Source organism: Phoca vitulina, unplaced genomic scaffold, assembly GCF_004348235.1.
Source record: "Phoca vitulina isolate PV1807 unplaced genomic scaffold, GSC_HSeal_1.0 scaffold20, whole genome shotgun sequence".
Taxonomy (NCBI): domain Eukaryota; kingdom Metazoa; phylum Chordata; class Mammalia; order Carnivora; family Phocidae; genus Phoca; species Phoca vitulina.
Genome location: NW_022589723.1, coordinates 21,244,635 through 21,271,494, shown reverse-complemented (window position 1 = coordinate 21,271,494; position 26,860 = coordinate 21,244,635). Strand labels below are relative to the sequence as shown.

General features: G+C 35.2%; 1 protein-coding gene and 1 non-coding gene across 9 annotated transcripts in view; both read right to left on the bottom strand.

Annotated features, from left to right (window-relative positions):
• The window catches only part of UNC13C (unc-13 homolog C), a 591,291-nt gene that overhangs the window by 294,032 nt on the left and 270,399 nt on the right, over positions 1-26,860 (bottom strand). For all 8 annotated transcript variants that reach the window (XM_032417734.1, XM_032417733.1, XM_032417735.1 and 5 more), the window contains 2 exons: positions 4,026-4,195; positions 785-900 (listed from right to left, as the gene is read on the bottom strand). In XM_032417734.1, coding sequence (XP_032273625.1) covers positions 785-900; positions 4,026-4,195 — 286 coding nt within the window. The remainder of the gene's footprint in view (positions 1-784; positions 901-4,025; positions 4,196-26,860) is intronic.
• LOC116640888 lies at positions 12,178-12,283 on the bottom strand. Its single transcript, XR_004301104.1, has one exon. It is a non-coding gene; the product is annotated as a U6 spliceosomal RNA (small nuclear RNA).

Below are 26,860 nucleotides of genomic sequence, written 5' to 3'. Positions count from 1 at the left end.
AAAAAAAAAAAAAAAAAAGACTATGTGTCTGTATTCTACACTGAGGTGATTCTGCCCTTTGGATTCAAACTGGGTAGTCTAACCTCTAAGCCAACCAAGCCTTACTTTTGGGGCAGATATATTCTCTACTATCCCTGGGTGGTAAGGAAATTTTGATCCTTCCCATTCCCAACATGTTTGTGGAATCAGTAATTAAAATGGAGGATAGTTCAATATGTATGAAGCCCTTTGTTATTCTAGAAAAAGAAAAAAAAATCATTGCTTATTACAATGGCTACCAAAAACCACTGATACAATATCAGCAATTTTGTATTTCTAATACTCCCAACTAAATCTTTAATAAAATCTGAACACAAACTCAGAGTTCTCAAAGATAATCATATTTGGATCCTCTCCTGTATTACTAAAGTACTGTATATTTAATGCTTCCAAAATATTTGTCATAACTTTTTTTTTTAACGAATGCTTTTGATATTTTTCTTCTTCCTTGGTCTACTTATTAATTATCATCTTATTGCCTTGTTTGTTAATACCTGCCTCATGTGTTTGTTCTGACTCTCAGTAGAGGACATCTGCCCACTCTTCAGAGAGTAAGACATAGGCTGTATGATTCCCTAGCACATCACATGCTATAGTACATAGTACAGGGTCAAAACTCCAGGAACAAATTCAATTTGCACAAACCTAATTCAATTATACTTTTAAGCCAAATATCTTGTTATATAATCCACAAAGACCTACTTCTTTTCTAGGTTTTATTATTAATACAATTCAATTCACTTACCTCATGTAAACATGTATATTGTATATGGTATGGGGCAACCTTCTCCTCTCCTTTTATTTCCACATTGATTTTCAATCGAATGGCCCCAGACACAGCTGACTTATCTGTCCGTTTCTCTGATAAAGTGAAACAGTAATTGGTCATTTTTGAAAATACCATATTTCTCAAAGAAATTCTCAAAAGCTTTAAAAAGGCTTACATGGCTAAAAGCCACTTTTCTAGATCAGGTTTGATTATTAACTAGCCATCATGATTCTGGTAAACACAATTTAAAATAATGTGCCTATCGTGTCACTAATTGTCAAACCACATTACAGATACTTCAAACCACAAAGCTTAATCGGAAGACTCTGCCATTCTGATACAAACTTCTGTGTACTTGATCAGTTTCTACAATGAAATTAATTGTTTGGGCAATTAAAAGCAAGATAACTTAAAAATACAATTAATCAGAAAACTATTTCATGTAAAAGCTTTCATTTCTCTTTCCATGCTTGAAACGATGAGTCAAAGCTCTAACAAAAATTTGTTCACAGTTTTATCAGTGATTCCTAAAGACATACAGTCTATGGCCTGTGTTTACTAATGTGTTGGATTAACTATTTATTGGGACGGAATCAATGTGCAATCAATTCAATCAAATAATGTGTATGTGTGTTCAATATGACCTGATCAGTAGCTTTAAGAGAAAAAAAAAAAAGCATAATCACATAATTTGTAGAGTTTGAATGTACATAGGGGACCTATATTTGATATCTACTTCACAGATGAAATAAAAAGAGGCAAGCTGACCCATTTCACAAATAAAACACAAGGAGGTAGAGTAACAGAGAAAGTGGCAAAGACTTACTGACTCTCTTCCTAAGCATGACTGTATTTATAGTCATAAAAGATACATTTAAATCATGAAGTCTGCCTTCTTGTGGAATGTCTGATTTTTCATTGTTAATATTTGAGTCATTATGTTATGAAGATTCTTCCCCGAGGAGTGCCAGTATCATGAGAGTTTCTCCTACTGGCTGGGAGATAGTTGATTTTCAACAAATCTTAAAGTTCTCTGCTGGGGCCAAAAGAAATGCAAGTTCTGGAATCTTTTTGTCACAGACTTCTGTCCAAAGTCCCAGGGAGCATTACTGGTTCTTTGATTTTAACCATCATCATCCCCAGAAACATATGGGACACTGGCTCTGCTTAGATGCCCAGGGCTTTTGGCCAAGTCTTCCTCTGCATGGTGGAATGAATTCTATGTGATGAAGGATGATCACTATACAAAGAGTATAAATATGATACTTATGGGGATTGAACCTACTAAGGGATTTTACACAAATCTAAAACCTGTCCTTCCCAGCCTCCCTCCTTCTCTCCTTCTCTCTCCTCTAAAACTCCCAATGTCAGCAAATGAGGGCACAAATATAGAAACTGACGGTGAACAGGCAAAGATTTCCCTGTCCTGTTGCATCCTATTTTCCTCCCCATACACGGAAGGACCATTTCAGCATAAGAGCTGAATAGCCGATTTTTACTGATTTTACTAATAGCTCATTCAAGCTCCTTGGCAAACTGAATTTACCCACATCAAAAAACATGTGACAGGAGGCAAAGAACATCAAAAGAATTGTTCTTTTGTCAAAAGAACAACTTAAGGAATTTCTGTTTTGGATTCTAACTGCCTCAATTCAAGGACATGCTAACTTACTACAGAAAAAAAGTCTATGTATAAGTAAACCACTTTACAACACAATTTGTGAGTATTGCACAGAGCTAATGTCCTGAAGTTTATTTTTACCTAATATCTCCGTTTTCATATAGAAAAAGTGTCTTATAGTATAAACAAGACACAGGAGGATGATCACTATAACTGAAAAATTCCATCAATAATGTAAAAGCACCAATTTTCTTTAAGGAAGATTTCTTTCAAATATATTTTGATATTGGGTTCTCAGTCTAGCTTGAATCATTTGTATCCAGATAAGTTATATATCTTTCGTTCTTTAAAATTATTGTATTATTTAGAGTTTCATTAGTTCTATGACTTTATCCCTTTACTTTGCAAATATTTCATTATTTGAAGTATGTGGGTTTTTCAAAAAGCCAAAAGCTCTCTTTAACTTACTACAATATATTGATAACCTAAATGGAAACTCTTTGTAATCCTGGGACTGTATAAACACTTCTTTGACTTAACCAGCCCTTAAAATTTTAATTACAACATTTCAGATGATAGCACTAAAAAATTTTGGATCTGGCAATCATCAGTTTGTTCTCTTTATTGATAGATCTGATTCTGGTTTTTGTTTATTCATTTGTTTTGTCTTTTAGATTCCACATGAGTTAATGGGGTTGGGGGAATGGGCAAAATAGGTGAAGGGGAGTGGGAGAAAGAGGCTTCCAGTTATAGAAAGAGTAAATAATGGATGGGAATAAAAGGTACAGCACAGGGAATACAGTCAACAATACTGTAAAAGTGTTGCATGGTGATGGATGGTAGCTACACTTGTGTGAGCACAGCATAACATACAGAGTTGAATCACTATGTTGTACACCTTAACCTAATGGAACATTGTGTATCAGCTATAGGCAAACATATTGTTGTTTTTTTCAAGATATTTTGGATCATGTCCTTTATAGAAACTGAGCTGATCCATATATTTTTTACTATTATTAAATCAGCACTGAAGATTCTGGGTTATTATTCAATTACTGTAAAAGTCAAAATAAAACTTTATTTAATTCTTGGTTCCATAATAAAATTTCATTTAAAAAGTCATGCCAACTAAACATATTCTCAGTATCTTTATCAACAGAGTAAACATAAGTCCACATATATATGGCTTTGCCAATGACACCCTACTTTTATATCATCATTCGAAAGATATCCAAAATACACTTTTCCTTTATTGCTAAAATTTCACTAAGGAATCAAAAGGAAGTCAAACAGCATAAAGTCATAGGTTATTTTTTTTTTCTATCCATTCAGCAAAGTTTTTGAAGCTATATTTATGAATTAAAAATCAAGAATGGGATATTTTTCTCCTAAAAGACACCCAGTAGATTTTTTGAAAGACTTTCTCTTTTCATCTCAAATTTACCAACATCTTTCAATAATACTGAATTTGAATAAATATTTCAGCAGAATGTTGTAGAAAGACACTGATTATTTTTACTTATATGGGAATAATGCAGGCCACAGATATTCTGAAATTTATTTAACTGTTTTTCAAGTAAATTTAAAAATAGTCACCTAAGTTGTACCAGACATCCATCTCTCCACTCAGGGTCCTCACTTCTACAATTGTCTGTCCCAAAAAATCATCTGACTCCTTTCTGAAATGTTGCTTGACTCTGGATTTAATGTCATCATCTTCATCCCACACTCTGACTTTGATTCGATCTGTGGAGTTATGGCATTCACTGAAAATAAATGTGGATAAGTTAATAACTATTGGTAATGCTCTAAATGGCATTTGATGTTAGCAACTCATTTTAAATCTATCTAATCCAGAAAGGCATAGTATGTTACCTAATAAATGAGATTTCCCACTGACCCATTCCATCTATAGGATGTTACAGATGTCAGGGATATTGAAAAATGCTGCATTAGTTAAGCAATGTTAATAAGGGGTAATCATGTCCTATTCCAACATAATTCCTTTAACTGAACTAAATATAATCAATACGGGTCAAAAATATTTAGTGTATTTTCTCTCTGATATATTTCCTATTTGCAATGGTTTTCTAGAAAAACCCAGCCATGCTCAGAGAATACTGCACCATCAATATAAAGCTAATTTTACTGCTATGGATGTCACAGAGTATAAATGACAACACAGTTATGTGCTAGTACTTAATACTAAAAATCCCAGTAAGTATGTAAGATACTGTTAAATCAATTAGAATTAGAGCAAAACCCTCTGTTTTTAAGAATAAACTTCACACTTTAATCCATTTCTCACTTCAAGGTTTCCTCCACTTACTCGTGTTGAAGCCCACACATACAGTGTTAGCACTGCCAACACATATTATGGTGTTTCCTGACCCTTTGGCTTTTGTATACACTCCTCCCTATGCTTCTCTGTCTGCCAACCAATCATTCTTTAAGCATCGGGTCATCACCTGCTCTTTCTAACTTTTTTTGGTAGCTATTGAGCCAGTTAGGATGATCAATGATGAGCTCCAGTTTGCTCTGCATGTGCATTCACTCTAGCATACGGATCTTCAGCATGGGGTCAGTGGATGAATTCCGAACATCAAAAATACATAAAGAACTTATAAAACTCAACACCCAAAAACAAATAATCCAGTTAAGCAATGGGCAGAAGACATGAACAGACATTTTTCCAAAGAAGACATACAGATGGCTAACAGACACATGAAAAGATGTTCAACATCACTCATCAAGGAAATACAAATAAAAACTACAATGAGATATCACTTCACACCAGTCAGAATGGCTAAAATTAACAACACAGAAAACAACAGATACTAGCAAGGAAGTGGAGAAAGGGGAACCCTCTACACCGTTGGTGGGAATACAAACTCATGTAGCCACTCTGGAATACAGTATGGAGGTTCCTCAAAAAGTTAAAAATAGAACTACCCTATGATTCAGCAATTGCACATGCAGAAGAATGAAACTGGATGACTTTCTTACACCATACACAAAAAAATTCAAAATGGATGAAAGACCTAAATGTGAGACAGGAATCCATCAACCTCTTTGACCTCAGCCACAGCAATTTCTTGCTAGAAACATCTCCAGAGGCAAGGGATACAAAAGCAAAACTGAACTATTGGGACTTCATCAAGCTGAAAAGCTTTTGCAGAGCAAAGGAAACAATCCACAAAACTAAAAGGCAACCTACAGAATGGAAGAAGATATTCACAAATGACATATCAGATAAAGGGCTAGTATCCAAAATCTATAAAGAACGTATCAAACTCACCCCTCCAAAAAAAATCCAGTTAAGAAATGGGCAGAAGACATAAACAGACATTTCTCCTTATCAAACTCACCCCTCCAAAAAAAATCCAGTTAAGAAATGGGCAGAAGACATAAACAGACATTTCTCCAAAGAAGACATCCAAATGGCCAACAGACACATGAAAAAATGCTCAACATCACTTGACATCAGGGAAATACACATCAAAACCACAATGAGATACCACCTCACACCAGTCAGAATGGCTAAAATTAACAACTCAGGAAACAACAGATGTTAGCGAGGATGCAGAGACAAGGGAACCTTCTTACAATTTGGAGGGAATGCAAACTGGTGCAGCCACTCTGGAAAACGTATGGAGGTTCCTCAAAAAGTTAAAAATAGAACTATCTTATGACCTAGCAATTGCACTACTAGGTATTTATCCAAAGAATACAAACATAGTGATTCGAAGGGGCACACACACCCCAATGTTTATAGCAGCAATGTCCACAATAGCCAAAATATGGGAAAAGCCCAGATGTCCATCATCAGATGAATGGATAAAGATGTGGTGTGTGTATATATATCTAATACACACACACACAATGGAGTATTACTTAGCTATCAATAAGAATGAAATCTTGCCATTTGCAATGATATGGCTGGAACTAAAGGGTATTATGCTAAGCAAAATAAGTCAGACAGAAAAAGACAAATACCATGTGATTCCACTCATATGCGGAATTTAAGAAACAAAACACATGAACATCGGGGAAGGGAATGAAAAATAAGATAAAAGATAGTGAGGGAGGCAAACTATAAGACACTCTTAACTATAGAGAACAAACTGAGGGTTGCTGGAGGGGAGATGGGTGGGGAATGGGGTACTTGGATGGTCAGCATTAAGGAGGGCACTTGAAGTAATGAGCACTAGGTGGTATATGCAACTGATGAATCACTGAATTCTACCCCTGAAACTAATAATACACTATATGTTAATTAAATTGAATTTAAATTAAAAAATGAAAACAAAAGCAAAAAACGAACAAAAAAGGTAGAACTACCCTATGATCCAGCAATTGCACTAAGTATTTACCCAAAGGATAAAAAAAATGCTGATTCAAAGGGGCACAGCACCCCAATGCTTATAGCAGCATTAGCAACAATAGCCAAATTATGAAAAGAGCCCACATGTCCATCGGCTGATGAATGGATAAAGAAGATGTGGCACATATACAATGGAATATTACTCAGTCATAAAAAAGAATGAAGTTTTTCCATCTGCAACAATGGGGAGTGAGATAGAGTATATTATGCTAAGCAAAATAAGTCAGAGAAAGACAATATATGATTTCATTCATATGTGGAATTTAAGAAACAAAACATGAATATGGGGGAAAAAGAGAGGCAAATCAGAAAATGGACTCTTAACTATAGAGAACAAACTAAGGTTTGCTGGAGGGGAGGTGGGTGGGGGAATGGGGTAACTGGGTGATGGGCATTAAGGGGGGCTCGTGATGCAATGAGCACTGGGTGTTATATGCAACTGATGAATCACTAACTTCTATACCTGAAACTAATATTACATTGTATGTTAACTAGAATTTAAACAACTTGAAAAAAGAAATAAAATAATTTCACATTTTCCTTCAATTATGAACATAAAAAACAAACCACAGCTGAGTACCTAGAAGATTTTGTCACCAATAAAACCAAGATATTTACATGTAACATTACCATTGTTATGAAACTTGTAATGTTATTTGTAACTATCATTTACTGTACTAAAAGTATTCTTCAAAATAATTGATTTTTTCAATTCTATATATTTTATCTTAGGAATTTACAAATAAATGATTTTGAAAAGCGTCCATGGTTTTCACCAGACTGCCAAATGGACTCACGGCATAAAAAATACTTAAGGACATGGGCGCCTGGGTGGCTCAGTCGTTGGGCATCTGCCTCGGGCTCAGGTCATGATCCCGGAGTCCTGGGATAGAGTCCTGCATCAGGCTCCTGCTCAGCGGGAGGCCTGCTTCTCCCTCTCCCAGTCCCCCTGCTTGTGTTCCCTCTCTGTCAAATTAATAAAATCTTTTTAAAAAAAAATACTTAAGGACAATTGACAGAGTTCTCTCTCTCCCATTAACCTGAGGCAAGATAATACAGTACATTTAATAATAAAACTTGCAGTATAACATGGCAATGTGAAAAATAAGCCCCACTATTTTTATGTAATGCTAGAACTTTCTACATAGAGCACTTTGGCAATTTCTGGGACTTTTTTTTTTTTTTTTGGTTGCTATAAACATTTAGGGGCACTAGTGGCATTAGGTGGGGTAGGCCTGGGATTTGGACACCTTACCATCTACTGGACAGCCTGCATGATTTGAAATGATGCAAAAGCATTAATAAAGATGCAAAACGCATTGAAAATCACCTCAGTTTGAGACTTTTTTTTTTTTTTTACATATAAACATCAACTCTTTTGTGTATTTTAAGACATAGAAATTTTTTAGAAAACAGCTAGTGTCTAAATCACTACTCAAAGGAAAATTGTTGTTGCTGTTCAGAACTTTACCAAGAGCTGTTTTGCACTTTGAGAAATTATATTACCAATGTCAAAATCGCTCAAAGTATCTGAATCAAAGTATTTGTATCAGTCTGTAGTGGAGATGATCACATATATGCTAATTCTACCAACATACGAAAGCATGTAACTACTACCTTATGTATTCGAGGGTAGCTGTATTTTACTCTTATATGTTAAAATACATATTAGAATACATTACATTAAACTTTTTTTTTCTTTTGGAACACTATGCTCATTTTTAAAAATTATATTGATAGATGAAATTACATATTATTTTGTTTCAGCATACAAAAGTCATTGTGAATTACTTTATACAAAGGGGGTCAGGGTTTGAGAACTAACTACTTCTACCTGACTTAGCCTCTATGAATCTGTTTATCTATAAAATGGGGTTAATGATACCTATCTTAGAAGATATTTATAGAAATTAAGTGAAATATCTGACAGCAGTTAGTACAGTGACAGACGAGTGTTTGATCTATAGTAGTCATTAATATAATGTCATTTCATAAGTTATTTTTGAAGGTAAGATCTAGATTTATTAATATCTCTATTCTTATAGTTTCTGACATGCATCTAGCATTCACAAAATGTTCATTAAAAAATCTACAAAGTTTTGCCAAAAAAATTCCCTTTATTATATTTGAAGGAAAAATAATGTCATTCTTAGAAATATCATGTATATCAAAGAAATTGTCCAATCTTGATAGCTATTTCTAATGGTGGAAATAGTGGGGAAGGAAAAATAATTAATCAATGATGCTGTATCCATTGCAGCAAACAAAACCACTTTCAAACCAAGGAGAGCGGTTGGGATAGATGACAGGACAGCTGCCTCCTATCTAATTCAGAATTCCAAAGATAACACACCTGAAAGTATAGTAGTGAGGATACTGAGATAGAGTAATTTTTGTCATTTAACCAAAATTTATATTAAAAATAGCTCAGATTTTAATTTCTTTGCTATTAAAAATAAAAAAATCAATGTAGAAACAAAAAACCCAGTTCTCAGCTCATTTGTGTCATTCTTAGAAAAATGAAAGAAAACTTAGAGTATCAATCAAAATTATCATTGCCATAAACTTAAAATGCAAAATATTATAAAAACAGAAATAGATCCTTTTTTGTCACCTTTTGATAAAATAACCACTAGAGTTCATGTAGGTCCTAGGAGACAGACATGTAAAAAATTTTTACCTGCAAATAACAAGTGCAATAAACAGCAAACTCTGGATAATAAAGATTGGTAAATATTTCTAGAATCTATTACTTAACAAAATCAAAATATCCGGTCTCATTTGTAAGAATAAGTATTTGAGGCTCTAGTTTTTGTTATAAATTTAAGGTAAAGATTTTTAGATTGATACACAGACACACACACACACATGCATATACACAAATAGTACTCCATATGAAACAGTATAACTATATATGTATACATGTATAATTTTTCCTTGTACATAATTCATAACTGTATATGCACACATACACATTGTGTTTCTGTATGTCTATTTATCAAATGGAGAGACAATACTGTAATATCTCTTTTCAAAATCCTGTTAGAAATAACTTCTCTGTACCAGATGGAAGTACACCTTCCAAATGACTGCTCGCATTTCCATTATTTTCTTCATTAATTCGGTTTGTATTTTTTGTTATTGTACCATCAAGAGTTTACCATTCCCTCACCCATACACCCAGCTACTCATTCACTCACATAGCAGTAATTTTTGGAGCCCCTATTAATGTACAGACACGAACAAGACTTAGTGAGGTTAGATAATTCAACCAACCATACTCTTCCTTCTTTAATGTCAAAATAAAGTGCATGTGATATTAATGGATTCAGAACAAATATAATCAACGATGTGCCCCAGTTCTTGTGATCTTGCATAAGGGAATTTGAATATCTCTGTATTTCTCATTGATTCTATTCTTTTCATTTCTTAAGTAAATCTTTAAATTTAGATTATAGATTTAGAGAAAAGTGTAAAGAGAATACAGAGAGTCCCTGCATGTCCCCCAGCCAGATTCCTCTATTATTAACATCTTCTATTACTAACATTTGTTCTGGGTTTTTTTTTTTTTTTTCTCATAAAGACATGCCAGTTCCTACTTTATCTTTCCCAAAGAGCTTTTTGTAAATAATACTTAAACAATGTTTGCTATTATGTTTCAAGTTTAAGCTGTCAGAAACTTATATTTTTTATCTCCACAGAGTAAAGACAATTGTGGGACTGCTATTGCAAATACTGGAAATTCCACGTGGATTTTGCAATGCATATAAAACCAGACATTTAGTTCAGGATAGTGTGGTGAAGAATCATCACATGCGGATGTTCAGCCTCTCTGAACATTCTCCTTCCATTTTGGCTCCATTCCTCTTTATGTTCCTCTTCTTCCCAAGACTGAAGCTAGATAACTCACATTCCTAGATTCCTTTGTAGTGATGGCCCAGATATTTGACCTCCATTCAAGTAAGATCTGAACTCAAAATTAAAGTGAAGCAGTGGTTCTATTCTGAGAATTTGCTCATTTGGCAACAGCGGTGGTGGAGCCTTTAGTATTTTGATGTAAAGTTTCTGGTATTTAGTCTTGCGGAGCAAAAATATTGATTAACGATGGCAATGTTGTTTTCTCCAAAGAAACCCTGCGATGGAATTGGACAGTTTCTCTACAGTGGCTTCAAAGGCAGGCCCTCTGCTTTTCAAAGTCTTGAGCAACCTAACAGTGTAGGAAATAACCTGTTTCTGCCTAAAACTAATTAGAGCAAACTCTAGTTCGTTTGCAACTAAGAATACTGATGAATGCAGTAACTTTGAAAAAATGAAGGGAACGTCAATACCAGGACTTACGTGGAACTGACTGTGGAGGACATGATGGGGGCAGCCAGCGAAGATTTCACGACCACAGTCTGGAAAGCCAAGTCACTGCCAAGTGCAATAGCAGAACAGCAGGTCCAACTGTGGCTTGCTATACCTTGCAACTCTGAGCACATGCCAAGTAAAGTTTTTCTATGATGTGAATGGTTGGAATAAAATTTAGAATGTTGCCACATGTTTATTAAGTTCGGCTGCTATCAAAAATGCACTACAGTGGAGATGCACTCAAATTAAATCCAGACAGTTTGTAAGCAGAGATGCAAGAGGGCCCAGCTATGCCCAAAGAGGCTCACTCTGCTTGTGTCCCGCAATATAAATTGACTGAGGATATCATAAATTTGGAACCCTACAAGTTTGAGAAAAGCCAGCTGCTTCTGTATATACAAAATGTAATGCACAGGTAACAAGCAAGGGTTTCTAAGTGCAACTTCAAAAAGAGATAAAATTGTGCCCCTGGGCTTTTCAAACACTTTCCTTCAGGAAGTCTCTGAGTGACAATGAAGGGAATTTAGTGGCAAAGATGAAATCAGCGGTGTTGCATTCATTCTCGCCTTCGCATGCTTACTACTTTGCAGAGGCTGAGGCAGCAACCATTAGGTCAAGAGAAAGAAATTAGAGCAGAGGAGCCAGCAGTGAAGAGTTAAAGTTTGCAGGCTCATGTGGTTACTCATAGAATTGTCTTGAAGCCCATCTCCTGGAATCTTGGTAAATTTTCCAGGGAAGAGTATTATCAAATGTGCCTCAGGCCGGCTACAGCTGTACTTAAAGTAAATGCTTCTTCTCCTTCTTCTTCTTTTTTTTTTTTTAATGAGAGAGAGAGGGAGAGAGAGAATCCCAAGCAGGCTTCAGGCCCAGCGTGTGAGCCCAGTGTGGGCCTCGATCTCACAACCCTGAGATTATGACCTGAGCCAAAATCAAGAGTTGGACACTTAACCAACTGAACCACCCAGGCGCCCTGTAAATTCCTTAGTCTTACACTGCTTCTGATCTTTATCATCATCAAATAAGGAATGCTTCGCTAATTTGTATGTCATCCTCATGCAGGGGCCATGCTAATCTCCTCTGTATTTTTCTGATTTTAGTATAGGTCCTGCGAAGTGAGTACCTTTTAATTATTTTTAGAGCCCTCTTTCATGTGCTTGCACTTTCCAGAGTACCTGCTTAGAGTGTGGACATTGACATATTGAGCGAGGAAGGTCTCCCCAGACATAGAACCAATGACTTGGAGGAAAATGGATAAAAGAAATTCATCTGGAAAGCACAAGGGCCTGCCAGATTGGTTAGCCAAGTAACTACTCCTGCTGCTAGGATCAGAAAGCCCAGAGTGTCTAGTAGGTGTCTACAGGTGTCTAGTAGGATTCTATATTTGCTAATGTACCGACAATGGTCATGTCTTTCCCACTTTCCCTATTACTGAATGAGACTTTTAAATTGCTGTTGCCCCATCTTCTTCTCTCATCACAATAATACATTGGGAATTTTGGAGGAAGATGACATGCCTTTAATTAATAAGTCCCAGGATCACAAGGAACCAAACCTGGAGCGGATGCAGAGACTACCCAAAGATCACAGACTTCAAGCTAAATGCACTAACTGTATAAAATTTTGGTATTGCCTACCTTGGAAGGGAGAGGATGAATTCATTTTATTTAAATTAAATACAGAGATAGAAAGGTTGTATATAACGTTGAATAGTCAACGAGGTGGAAGGTGGCCGACACTATAAATGTATTTACTCAACAACCTTTCAACCCCTCCTTTTCCTTTTCTACTTTTATGCAGTATCTCAGCCTTCCTTGTAATTGGAGAGGACCACTTAACATAGTTCTGCCAATTAGATATAAGCCAAAGTCTTCTGGTCTTCTCTGTTACGTTTTCCTCTTTTATTATTCTGGAATATGGATACAGAACAGCTTTCACTAAAGATGTTAGAACAGGTAAGTGGAATAAGCTTTGTTCTTTGATGGAATAATTTAGTTACCTTACTAGCCCTCAAAAGCCTATACCTGGAATTTTTGTTGAATGAAATCAACTGCTTTTTATTAATCTAGATCTGTGGCTTAATGTGAAAGTGAATGAAATTCTAATAAAATCAAATAGGTAAATAATAATAAACTACGAAGTTCATTTTGCTTGATTATATACAAAATAATTCAAAACATTTGATTTATGAGCTGTTACTATTTTTTACACCCGATGTGTTTTATGTCACTTAACTATTTAACATGTGTTTCATAAACCCTGACTTTTACGGAAACACAGTTTTGCATTTCAGATGGGAAATGATAGGTTCACATACGAAATAAAATTTGACAGCAAGAGAAATATCCTTACATATAAAAAAAAAAAATCTGTCACATATAATAGAAAAAAAAAAACGTGGCCCCATTAAATCTTCCTCTAGTAGACCATATCCAACCTGGTTAATTAGCTAACCAAGACTTCTGGTTTAGTTTACCAGTTTGTGAATTTGGCTTTTTTTTTTTTTAAATCAGTAGAGAATAAGATATTTTACTACACAAACTCTTGATAAATAAAGTATTGTTAGAGCCATTGTTTTGTAGTTTTCCTTTAACTAAAAATAATTCCCTTCTTAAAGGATGGTTCATATGTCTAATTTTATGTTTTTTTAATTGTTAAAGACTGGTTTTGTTTCCACAAGAATATGATGTTTTATTTCTTCCCAAATTAAAGGAAAACATTTCCCCCTCTGACTCAGGATTTTTGTGTGTGTCTATGTTTTGTTTTTAAATCACAGGTACCGTATCTCTATAGAGCCAATCGCTATTGGGCCAATTTTTTTTTTTTTGGAAGCCATCCAAATGACTAATTTCTTTGTAATTATTTATTCCAACTTTGCAAATGGTCTCAATGCAAATATTTTTAGATTTAGAGTTTCCTGGGGAAAGTCCAATATATCTCCAATGATTAAAGCAAAAAACAAAACAAAAAAACAAAGTAACAAAACAAAAATAAAACCCAGGCCTTAGCCAAGTTATCAGAGTTTAAAACATTCCGAGAAAAGTTGCTTTACGTTGAGAGATGTCCATGAATTTCATAAAGTCCATAAAGTCTGAATTCGATGGGAAGAAAGAAGCCCTTCCCCAAGTAATCATACTGTGATTGGAAGTCATTACTAATGTAGTATATTAACAAACAGTTGTCTGAAGAATGAAAATTGCACTTAGAGCGGCACTAGATCTAATTAAGTAAAATAGATCTCACGTGGCAACTTTGTCAGGAAAAAAGCCAATAGGAAATGATGTGACATTAAAAATCGTGTCTATTAAAATTGTGTAAAATTATAGCCACACATTTTAAGTGTAGCAAATGAGAATTCTATATTTTAAATGGTATTATACCGGGTTTGGTTAACAGAAACATTAATAAGGGATATTAAATACATATGAATAAATGCGTGTGTGTGTGTTTGCACTGAAAGAAGCTGTAAGGGTATGTATCGAAATATAGGTGGCAGAATTAGTAAACATTTTTATTTTATTCTTCATATTTATCTGATACAATCAACAAAAGTGTATTTTAAAATATCTAGTAATTGTAAATAATCCCATTTTAACTAAGGCTTCCAGGCAGAACATTGAGAAAATCAGCAGCCAGAAACCGGCAAGAGCCATCCTGAGGCAAAGCAGCAGCCTTTTGAACAGTAATTAAATTCTCTAGTTACAGCTTAATTCTTTAAACTCTGACCCACCAAATGGAAATACTGTGAGACAGTGTTCACATTTCCTTTTAGTGATTTATTATGAATTATGTAACCCACTTCCATTGCCATATTGATGTCTCAATTGTGCCTGATTTAAGATCCCAACCCTATTACCTCTGAATTCTATTACAGTAGATGAACAGACTCTACGTTCAAAACCCAGAGACAGTGCACACCAGCTATTCCCACCTGCATTTTTAAGGACAACTGAGTTATGGGTATCAGGATCAAAAAACAGTCCCCAACATTTCACTTTTAAGTTTTCCTGAGGTTTTTCTTTATAGTAATTGGGCATTGTAGATCCATTCTATAAATTGATGACCAAGAAGATGATAAAAATAAGAACAAGAAATCAATTATATTATTTTGAAAAAGGACAGGAAGTGAAGAGGAATTCATGCACTAGCATTTAAGGGTTGGCTGAAAGAAGCCCTTATACCGTAACAGACCCGAGAACCAAAGGGCAAAGTAACACCTTATAAGACAGACCCATCTGTCTGCCCCACCTTCGAGCCCCACAATTAGAGCATGAATATCTCAAAGTCTTATATTCTATCTTTATACCCAGTATTTTCTTCACAGATACTAATATTGCAGAATAAAATTTTAATAGCTGTCTTAAGAATTATTAAATGCTATTAAAATATTAGCATTAATAAAAATTAATGTTAAAATAATAAAGGTAAAAAACCTTTAGACAAATACTTGTGTCCATTTTGCTGTGAAGGGAGAGACCACTTAGAGATTAGAAGATCTATATGGTATCATTTATATATGGAGTCTAAAAAAATAAACTAATAAAAAGAGTAAAATGGTGACTATCAGAAGCTGGGGTTGGTAGAATAGGAGAGGTTTTATTTAAGGGTACAAACTTGCAATTAGTAGACATGTAAGTCCTGGAGAGCTAATGCACAGCACAGTGAATACAGATAACATTATAATAATCATCTAATACGCTGAGAGACTAAAATCTTAATTATTCCCACCACAAAAAAAGAAATAATTATTTGACATGAGAGCGGCACTATTGCTACAATAGTAATATTAAAATATATAAATGTATCAAATTAAGGTTTTTGTACACCTTAAATTCATATAATGCTATATCTCAAATAGATTTCAAGTAAAAATAGCAGGTAGAAAACTGGAGAACCAAATGGCTCTCTCAACAATTGGAGAAATGAATAGCTGTGTAAGAGTATGTATTATGCAAGATGGGTGTGGTTTCTAGTCACCATTTCTTTGATTCACCATGTATTTTTCCATTGCAGACACATTGTTCATTGTGTTTCTTAGGACAAGGATTTCTTTTCCCTATTCCTCTACCTGATGAACATTTACCTGTCTTTCAAGACCCAGGGAAAATATCACCTCTGAGTGAAACTTCCCTGGGAGTTTTTTTATTCTTTTTTATGTTTCAATCCCTAGTACCTGTAGCAAATAGATATTCAAAATTGCTTACCAAAAAAATATCACAGGGTTCCTTTTTCTCCACATTCTCACCACCACTTGTTATTTCCTATCTTTTTGATTTGCCATTCTGACAGGTGCTAGGTATATCTCATTGTGTTTTCTTTTTCCTTTTGAAGGCATATATATATTTTTTTGCAGTTTTTTAAAATTTTATTATGTTGTTAATCACCATACATTACATCATTAGTTTTTGATGTAGTGTTCCATGATTCACTGTTTGCGTATAACACCCAGTGCTCCATGCAACACATGCCCTCTTTAATACCCATCACCAGGCTAACCCATCCAACCACCCCGTCCCCTCTAGAACCCTCAGTTTGTTTCTCAGAGTCCATAGTCTCTCATGGTTCACCTCCCCCTCTGATTTCCCCCCCGTTCATTTTTCCCTTTTTTTTTTTTAATAACATATAATGTATTATTTGTTTCAGAGGTACAGGTCTGTGATTCATCAGTCATACACAATTCACAGCGCTCACCATGGCACATACCTTCAACAATGTCCATCACCCAGCCACCCCATCCCTCCCACCCCCACCACTCCAGTAAGCCTCAGTTTGTTTCCTGAGATTAAGGATTCCTCATATCAGTGAGATAATATGATCCTTGTCTTTCTCTGATTGACTCATTTCGCTTAGCATAATACCCTCTAGTTCCATCCACGTTGTTGCAAATGGCAAGATTTCATTCCTTTTGATGGCTGCATAATATTCCATTGTATATATATACCACTTCTTCTTTATCCATTCATCTGTCCATGGACATCTTGGCTCTTTCCATAGTTTGGGTATTGTGGACATTGCTGCTATAAACACTGGGGTGCACGTAACCCTTCAGGTGACTACATTTGTATCTTTGGGGTAAATATCTAGTAGTGCAATTGCTGGGTCGTACGGTAGCTCTATTTTCAACTTTTTGAAGAACCTCCATACTATTTTCCAGGGTGGCTGCCCCAGCTTGCATACCCACCAACAGTGTAGGAGGGTTCCCCTTTCTCTGCATCCATGCCAACATCTGTCATTTCCTGACTTGTTAATTTTAGCCATTCTGACTGGTATGAGGTGGTATTTCATTGAGGTTTTGATTTGGATTTCCCTGAGGCCGAGCCATGTTGAGCACTTTTCCATGTGTCTGTTGGCCATTTGGATGTCTTCTTTGGAAAAATGTCTGTTCATGTCTCCTGCCCATTTCTTGATTGGATTATTTGTTCTTTGGATGTTGAGTTTGATAAGTTCTTTATAGATTTTGGATCCTAGCCCTTTATCTGACATGTCATTTGCAAATATCTTCTCCCACTCTGCCAGTTGTCTTTTGGTTTTGTTGACTGTTTCTTTTGTTGTGCAAAACCTTTTTATCTTGATGAGGTCCCAATAGTTCATTTTTGCCCTTGCTTCCCTTGCCTTTGGTGATGTTTTTAGGAAGTAGTTGCTGTAGCTGAGGTCGAAGAGGTTGCTGCCTGTGTTCTTTAGGATTTTGATGGACTCCTGTCTCACACTGAGGTCTTTCATCCATTTTGAGTCTATTTTTGTGTGTGGTGTAAGGAAATGGTCCAGTTTCATTCTTCTGCATGTGGCTGTCCAATTTTCCCAACACCATTTGTTGAAGAGACTGTCTTTTTTCCATTGGACTTTCCTGCTTTGTCGAAGATTAGTTGACCATAGAGTTGAAGGTCCATTTCTGGGCTCTCTATTCTGTTCCATTGATCTATGTGTCTGTTTTTGTGCCAATACCATACTGTCTTGATGATGACAGCTTTGTAATAGAGCTTGAAGTCTGGAATTATGATGCCACCAGCTTTGCTTTTCTTTTTCAACATTCCTCTGGCTATTCGGGGTCTTTTCTGGTTCCATACAAATTTTAGGGTTACTTGCTCCATTTTTTAAGTTCAATTAGCCAACATATGGTACATCATTAGTTTCAGATGTAGTGTTCAATAATTTATCAGTTGCGTATTGTGGTTTTGATTTACATCTCCCTGGTGATTAGTGATGTTTTGTGTCTGTTGACTATTTGCATATCTTCTTTGGAAAAATGTCCATTCAAGTACTCTGCCCATTTTTTTAACATAATTGTTTGTGGGGGTTTTTTGGTGTTGAGTTTTATAAATTCTTTACATATTTTGGATGAACCCCTTATCAGATATATCATTTCCAAGTATCTTCTCCCATTCAATAGGTTGCTTTTGTTGACAGTTTCCTTTGCTATGCAAAAGCTTTCTATTTTGTGTTGGCAAGGATGTGGAGGAAAAAGGAACCCTTGTGTACTGTTGGTGGGAATGTTGGTACAGCCACTGTGGAAAACAGTATGGAGGTTCCTCAAAAGTCAAAAATAGAAATACCATATGATCCACTAATTCTACTACTGGGTAGTATTCAAAAAGATATGTGCACCCCTGTGTTCACTGAAGTATTACTTATTATAGCCAAGATATGGAAGCAACCTAAGTGTCCACTGTTGGATGAATGGATAAAGAAGATATACATGTATACACACACACAGGAAATTTACATAGTCATTAAAAAGGATGAGATCATGCCATTTGAGACAACACAGATGGATGTAGAGGGTATTATGCTAAGTGAAATAAATAAGACTGAGAAAGACAAATACCATATGGATTTACTCATATGTGGATTCTAAAAAACAAATGAATAAACAACAAGAATCAGATATATAAATACAGAGAACTGAAGGCTGCTAGAGGAAAGGGGTGTAGGAAGATGGGCAAATGATGAGGAGGAGTGGAAGTTAAAGGCTTCCAGTTATGGAATGAATAAGCCATAGGAATAAAAGGTACAGGACAGGAAATAGAGTCAATATTATTATAATAGCACTGTATGGTGAAAGACAGTGGCCACACTTCTGGTGAGCAAGCATAACATATAGAGTTGTTGAATCACTATGATGTATACCTGAAATTAATGTAACATTGTGTGTCAACTATACTTAAATAAAAAAAAATAAGTATTATAGTAAGCGTAATCACACTCCTTTTTTGTTACTCATTAAATATTACAAATATGCATATTCCAATTAGTGGCATAATTAGGTAGCTGAAATTAAACCATTTGTTTGAAGTCAGAAATAAAGTCTACTTTGGATATGTATTTGACATTTATTTGACATTTGAATAAAGACATTATCTTCCCAAGTCTGACTTTCAGTGGTGACATGCATTTTTTTTCTTAAACTTACTTGTCAATGAAATAAAGAAGATGTATGCCAATGACCTCTAAATTTAACTGTAAAGAGCCAGGAGCGGTGCATGTTGCCATGTTTCACGGTTGTCCTATTGTAGCTCAGATATTCCAAGATCTGTGATTTATAGAAGTTATACCATTTTCTTTTCTTTTTAAAAATATTTTATTTATTTGAGAGTAAGAGAGTACAAATGGGGTGGGGGGCAGAGGAAGAGGGAGAAGACAACTCTCTGCTGAGCATGGAGCCAGATGCAGGGCTCAATACCAGGACCCTGAGATCATGACCTGAGCTGAAGGCAGATGCTTAACCCACTGAGCCACCCAGGCACCCCTAAGTTACACCATTTTTATTTTACTTACAAAAGCAAGGTGTATTAGGTATGATGGAGTAATAGAGCAGGCTTGGAAAAATATCTGCCTGATTCAAATTTCATTTGAGCCCCTTACTAGCAGTATGACTTTGGGCAAGTAATGCAGTTACATTGAGTCTCCATGTCTAATCTATAAAATTAGAATATCAATAATTATTTAAAGATGATTATATATGTAACACTTAGAAGGGTACTGGGCACTTAGTAGGTTTTTAATTATATCTAACTAATGCAGCTAATTCTATCACTCAAACATATAAATATCATTTGCCTTTAATAGCAAAGAACAAGTTACTGCAGATATAGGAAACAGGAAAACTTTTAATTAGTCTAGTTATCAAAACAGGAAATTGATTAAATAATTGATGAATACCAATGCAATAAAATCTGATTCAGATATTAAAATTACTATTTTAGGTGAGGGTTTATTTGGGGGCTCTCTATTCTGTTCCATTAATCTATATGTCTGCCTTTATGACAATGCCATACTCTTTTCATTACTGTAGCTTTGTAGTCTTTTTTTTTACACCCTTAACAAATGTTTAAGCATATGGTATAGTATTGTTGACTACAGATGTAATGTTGTGGAGCAGATGTATAGAACTTATTTCTCTTGCTTAATTGAAACTTTGTGCCTGTTGATTAGTAACTTGCCAATTCCCCCTCTCCCCAGCTCCTGGAAACTACCATTCTAGGGTGTGATTCTACGAATATATTCTTTTTGATACCTCATTTAAGTGGAATCATGCAATGTTTGTCTTTCTGCGACTGACTTATTTCACTTTGCATAAAGTCTTCAAAATTCATCCATGCTGGTGCATATTGTTGAATGCAGCAATTGCTAAATGATATTGCATCGTATGTATATATCACATCTTTTTTATTCATTCACCTACTGATGACATTTAGGTAGTTTCCACATCTTGGCTACTACCAATAATGCTGCAGTGAACATGGGAGTACTATTACATCTTTGAGATTCTGATTTCATTTTTTTTTTTTAGGTAAATACCCAGAAATGGGATTGTTCGATCATATGGTAGTTTTATTCTCAATTTGTTAAGAAAAATCCATACTGTTTTCCATAATAGCTATACTATTTTGCATTTCCACCAGTTGTGTACAAAGGTTCACTGACAAGGGTGCCAAGACTACACAATGGGAAAGGATAGATAGGAACTTGGACCACAGAGAAGGGGTCCCATCCAACAGGAGCTTGAATCATGGAGGAGACTAAGATAATGGTGGTGCTGTCCAAGGCAGAGAGAGAAGTAAAGAAACACTATGGCTTCCCCTGTCCTCCCACCTCTGATCTTATCCAAGGGCCTCCTCACATCTAAACCTACTGAGCAAGAAAATCTGAAAATGTAACCTTTGGAGTTTAGTTCCCTGAGATACAGAACACACTGCGAAACTTCAGGGACTAAATGGAAGAGTCAGCATTTAGGCTAAACTTATGCAGAAAGTGCCCTAAAGAGATATGTAAAACTATATACTTAGCTAGAAGTACTTTCGTGGTTCTCATTCTTATTCCTTTCAGCATTTCTTTGACATTCCCTGAGAGGCCTTAGCATTTGCATCTTGAGAGAAAAAACTAAAAGCGTTTTTCTAAATCTTACTTCAGGAAAAGAACTGATAAATAATAAACATTTTTGTACTAGGTAGCACAATGAGAGATTTGCAAAGAAAATTATGGTATAAAAATGCTTTGGAAAAAAATAATAGTGCTTTATAGATGAACCATTTTATTATCACTAATGTTCTATAGTCATTCTTTATAAGTAGATAGATGCTTTACAGACTTAAGAAGAGGTTGAGCACCTCTTTACCAGTTTTCACTGCAATGAACACAATTCCTGTTATTATATATTTGTATTCAGTGCATTACTTATTAAATGTCATTGTCAATATTATAATGCAAACACTGTCTACTATTAGTATTTACCTTTAAAAGACAGACACATTATTTTCTCTATATAAGTGTATCTAATTTGAATTTTTACCAATGTGGGATTATACTATACATACCATTTGGCATCGACTTTTTAAACTTAATATATCATGTACATCCAGACACACACACGATTACATTCTTTTTAGTGACATGATATACTGCATTATATGGATGTGCCCTAATTTATTCAGTTTATGCCCGCCCCCCATAGACAGTAGTTGGGCATTTAGGTAGTTTCCAGTTTACTGCTACAGCACTACACAGAATACTCTGTATGTGTATTTTTATGAACTTGTAAAACTATTTCAGTTTGACGAATTACTAAAAGTGGATTTTCTAGGTTGGAAGGCATGTAATCACATACACATCTGCATATAGATACACACAAAATCACATCTGCATTACTAAAATATCCTCCAGAAAGCATGTATGTGGTTACCCTTATAACTTTCTCTATACTCTCACAAATACTGAGTATTATCACTTTTAAATCTTTGCTAATCAGATAGGTGAAACCTACTTTTCATATTATGTTGACTTTAGGGAGCATACTTATACATTAAATGAAATGTGTATATATAATATTTGTGCAACACATTCCTCCTTCCCAGACTAGTCCACCTGAAAAGGAGGAAAAAAAGAAAGAAAAAAAAAACTAATAGAAGTACCTTTTTCCACCCCACCTTCCCTTTCCCCTGCCCCCTGCATATCAAAGAGACATTTCAAGAGCTTCTGACTACTTCTGGCCAGAGAAAAAGGGTTCAACTAAATAGCAAGAATTTATCTCTGGGAAGAGAACAGAATTAGTCACCATTAGTTTCTAGGGCACCTAATTTGCCCTCACTCTTTGTTAGAAAAGAAGAGCTGCTATTCTCCCAAGAAACTCTAAAGCAATGATGGAAATGTCAGTAACAAGTTGCAGTTGTAGTAAGTGCCTGATCAGACTTTATCTGAACACCACACTTGGCAGGAGCAACAATCATAAAGGTAAATGCTATTAGCTAACAGCCCTCTCGTTCCAGATATCAGCAACACAGCATAGTTTATGGAAGACCTCTGCAGTGATCACCAACGAATTGCTAAAGAAGAGAAGAAATGTTAGGAAATCTTACACTCCAATTAGCTTTTCCACTTAAATCTAAGCTTCAATCAATGATTTAGAATGGAGTAATTTTAAGAATTCATACATAGTAACATGGGTTATACTTTAGTCCTCTCCAGAACCCTTTTGAGCTGGATAATATAGAAAATGCCAAGAGATGGAATCCAAAAGGAAAAAAGAAAAAACCAAGCCACTGCACGAACACAACAAAACACCTGACAGCATCTGTGATATTTTGGCATCTACATTAACTAACCTTTATCACTAAAACGAAAACGCAAGTGCCTTGAAACTTTAAGTTGAATCTACATAATTATGAACAGCTAGAAGAAAAATTTAGCCAAACATCTGTTTTCAAAACTTCCAAAAGTTTGAGTAATAAATATAAAACAATCCAATTTGATCAACTGTACACACAATTTAAGTTAACAGAAAAAGGACATAAAACCACTATCAACCAGATAAAAAGTTAAGACTGATTATTCAGGTAAAAGTTTAACAGAAGATATTACTTTAAATTGAATCATATGAAGTTACCATTTCCATAGGTCAGCAGAGTCGAATATCAGCAATTTCATATGACTCAACCTAGTAGTAACCAGTTTTACATAATTAAGTTTTATTTGTGTCCTAGTTTGTACTTGACATGTACAAGAAATTCCATTAGAGGGGCGCCTGGGTGGCTCAGTCAGTTAAGCGTCTGCCTTTGGCTCAGGTCATGATCTCAGGGTCCTGGGTTCGAGCCCCACATCGTGCTCCTTGCTCAGCTGGGAGCCTGTTTCTCCCTTTCCTCCCTGCCTGTGCTCTCTCTCACTATGTCTGTCGCTATCTCTGTCTCTGTCTCTCAAATAAATAAATATTAAAAAAATATATTAAGTACCACATAATTTAACAGTGAAGTCGAGAAAGCCATGGAGATCTTCAAGATTTACTAAATTTGATTGATCTGACCTGTGTTTTATCCTTCATTCTGTGTGGACAGAGTGACAAAGGATGACACAATCTAGTCATAGTAAAAGCACAAGAGGTTACTTTCACTGCTTATTTCAGTGCTTTAAGCAAATCAAAATACATTTTGTCCTTTTTGTCCCTTCAGGTCCAATTCTAATCAAAAGCAGCAAAGTTTGTCAGGTGGAGGAGACATAACTGAAAATAAAAAACAAGCCTATCATGAAAACTAAAGGCATTTGTAGAATTTTCATCAGGCAGGAAAACAGATACCACAGATGCTGATAAAAAAAAAAAGTAAATGTTTGAGGGGCGCCTGGGTGGCTCAGTTGTTAAGCACCTGCCTTCGGCTCAGGTCATGATCCCAGGGTCCTGGGATCGAGCCCCACATCGGGCTCCCTGCTCCGTGGGAAGCCTGCTTCTCCCTCTCCCACTCCCCCTGTTTGTGTTCCCTCTCTCTCTCTCTCTGTCAAAAAATAAATTTAAGGGTGGGAGAATGGGTTAGCCTGGTGATGGGTATTAAAGAGGGCACGTTCTGCATGGAGCACTGGGTGTTATGCACAAACAATGAATCATGGAACACTATATCTAAAACTAATGATGTAATGTATGGGGATTAACATAACAATAAAAAAATTTTTAAAAAATAAATAAAACAAAAAAATTTTAAAAAATAATTTTAAAAAATCTTACAAAAAAAGTAAATGTTCGAGCTCACCAAATGATGCTCAAGTAGCATACACAGAGAAGAAAGATCTATTTTTGTAGTGTCTTCAGGAAAAAAAAATGGCATTGAAGGACTAGTAAGAAGGGAGAAATCAGGGTTAAGCAATAGTGGAAATGAAAAAGAAGGTTTATAAAAGACACTTCCATTGGTAAGAAATTAACCTTAGAAATTATCATTTGAAAATAATTATTAAGTCTATTTTTAGGCTTATTTTGTACCCAACTTTATTTTAGGAGGTCCTCTCCCTCAAAAAGCTCAAACCTTAGGTGGGAAGACAACACTAATGTACATAAAAGACATGAAAATCATTATGGATTAAGACAAAAGTGATCTAAAATGCTGTATAGCTACCGGGGGAAAAAAACCATCAGTGCAAGTAGATGTGCCTAAGATGTCACATTCTTTTGAGTAATGACTTATTATATAGAGATCAATAAGCTATGAAAAATTTACAACAGTATTATGTACTAATTGGCCCCTCCAGAAACCTCTAGTGAGAGAGTCAAATGCTTAGAGAAGGCAGCAGAGGCTGGGGTTTTGGCTGTACAAGCTGTAACTTCAGCGAAGTCTGAGACTCCTTTTCTCAGCTGTAAATGTAAAGATACAAATGCCTATGACACTGAGTTTCTTCTAGAATTTAAATGCTACTAGATGTGTAGAACACCGTAAATGATAAACTGCCAGAACACAAGGGTGGCAGTGACGGAGGTCACGGACATCATCACTGTTGTGGTCCTCATCACCACCACCACCATCGTCATCCTAGAAGAACAATTCTGTATCATGAATTTGTAGAGTGTAAACACATCATTAATGTAGTACTGTTAAGAGTGATGAAATTAATGTTTGTCAATGACTTTTTACTTAGTTAATTGAGGTATAACTGGCATACAATTAACTGCATATATTTAAAATGTGTAATTTACTAGGTCTGAGCACACGTATTCACCCATGTGACCACCACCACAATCAGTATAATTAACATATCCATCACCTCCAGAAGCTTTCTTGGACTTCTTGCACCACTTCCTCTTATCCTTTCCCTTTCCCACTCCCCAGGCAACCGCTGATCTGATGTCTTGCATGATTAGTTTACTATTAGTTTTTCTATAATTTTATTTAAATGGAATCAAACTGTACACTTTAATTCCTTCACTTAGCTTGAGATCTATTCATGTTGTGTACACCAACAGTTCATCTCCCTCTAGTACTGGGTAGTACTCTGCATATGTCACAACTTGCCTATCTAGTCACCTACTAAACACCCAGCACATTTGGGTGTTTAGTCTTTATCTATTACAAAGCAATCTGCTATAAATATTTGTGTATAAATCTTCATACAAGCACATGTTTTCTTTTTAAGAAACCAGCGGTTTACTCAAGTGGTTGTACCATCTTATATTCTCACCTGCCATAGAGTTCCTTGCCAATAGCTGGCAACAAAAGCATAAAGGTCTAAGGGAGACAACTGGAAGTATACTATTATAAAGTTTTTATACTGTGTGTGAAGTACAATATCACTGATAAGTTGACTGTGATAATTTAAAGATATATACTATATATCCTAAAGCTACTACTAAAATAACAAAATGAGATATAACTCAAAGTAAGTCAGATGTAATTGTAATAGTTGACAGGTCCAAGAAAAAAATGCAGAGAATAAAAAAAGAGACAAAGAACTCACCCTGCCACTAATTATGGAGTGGTGTTTCATTGTAGTTTTGCATTCCTGAATGATTAATGACATTGAATATTTTTCATATGAACATACTTAGCTATCCATGAAAATGTTCTGTGTGCATTTCAAATTAACGTGTATTCTGTTGTTCTTGGGTGAAGTGTTCTAAGTAGCAGACCTACAAGTAATAGACCTATTTATGTCTTATATTTAAAATGTATTTCTTATAGGCTGGATATTGTTGGACTTTGGGTTTTTTTTGTTCAATATGATAATCTCTGCCTTTTAAACCTGGTGTTTAGACTTTTTACATTGAATATGATCACTGACATATTTAGGTTTTAGTCTATCATCTTGCTATTTTTTAATTTCCCCATTTTTTTTTTAACACTCCTTTCTTTTTTCTGGTTTAGATTATTTTTTATAATTAAAATTTATCTATTTTGGTGATGTATTAGCTATAATATTTTTGTTCTCTTTTTAGTGGTTAGAGTTTATAGTACACATC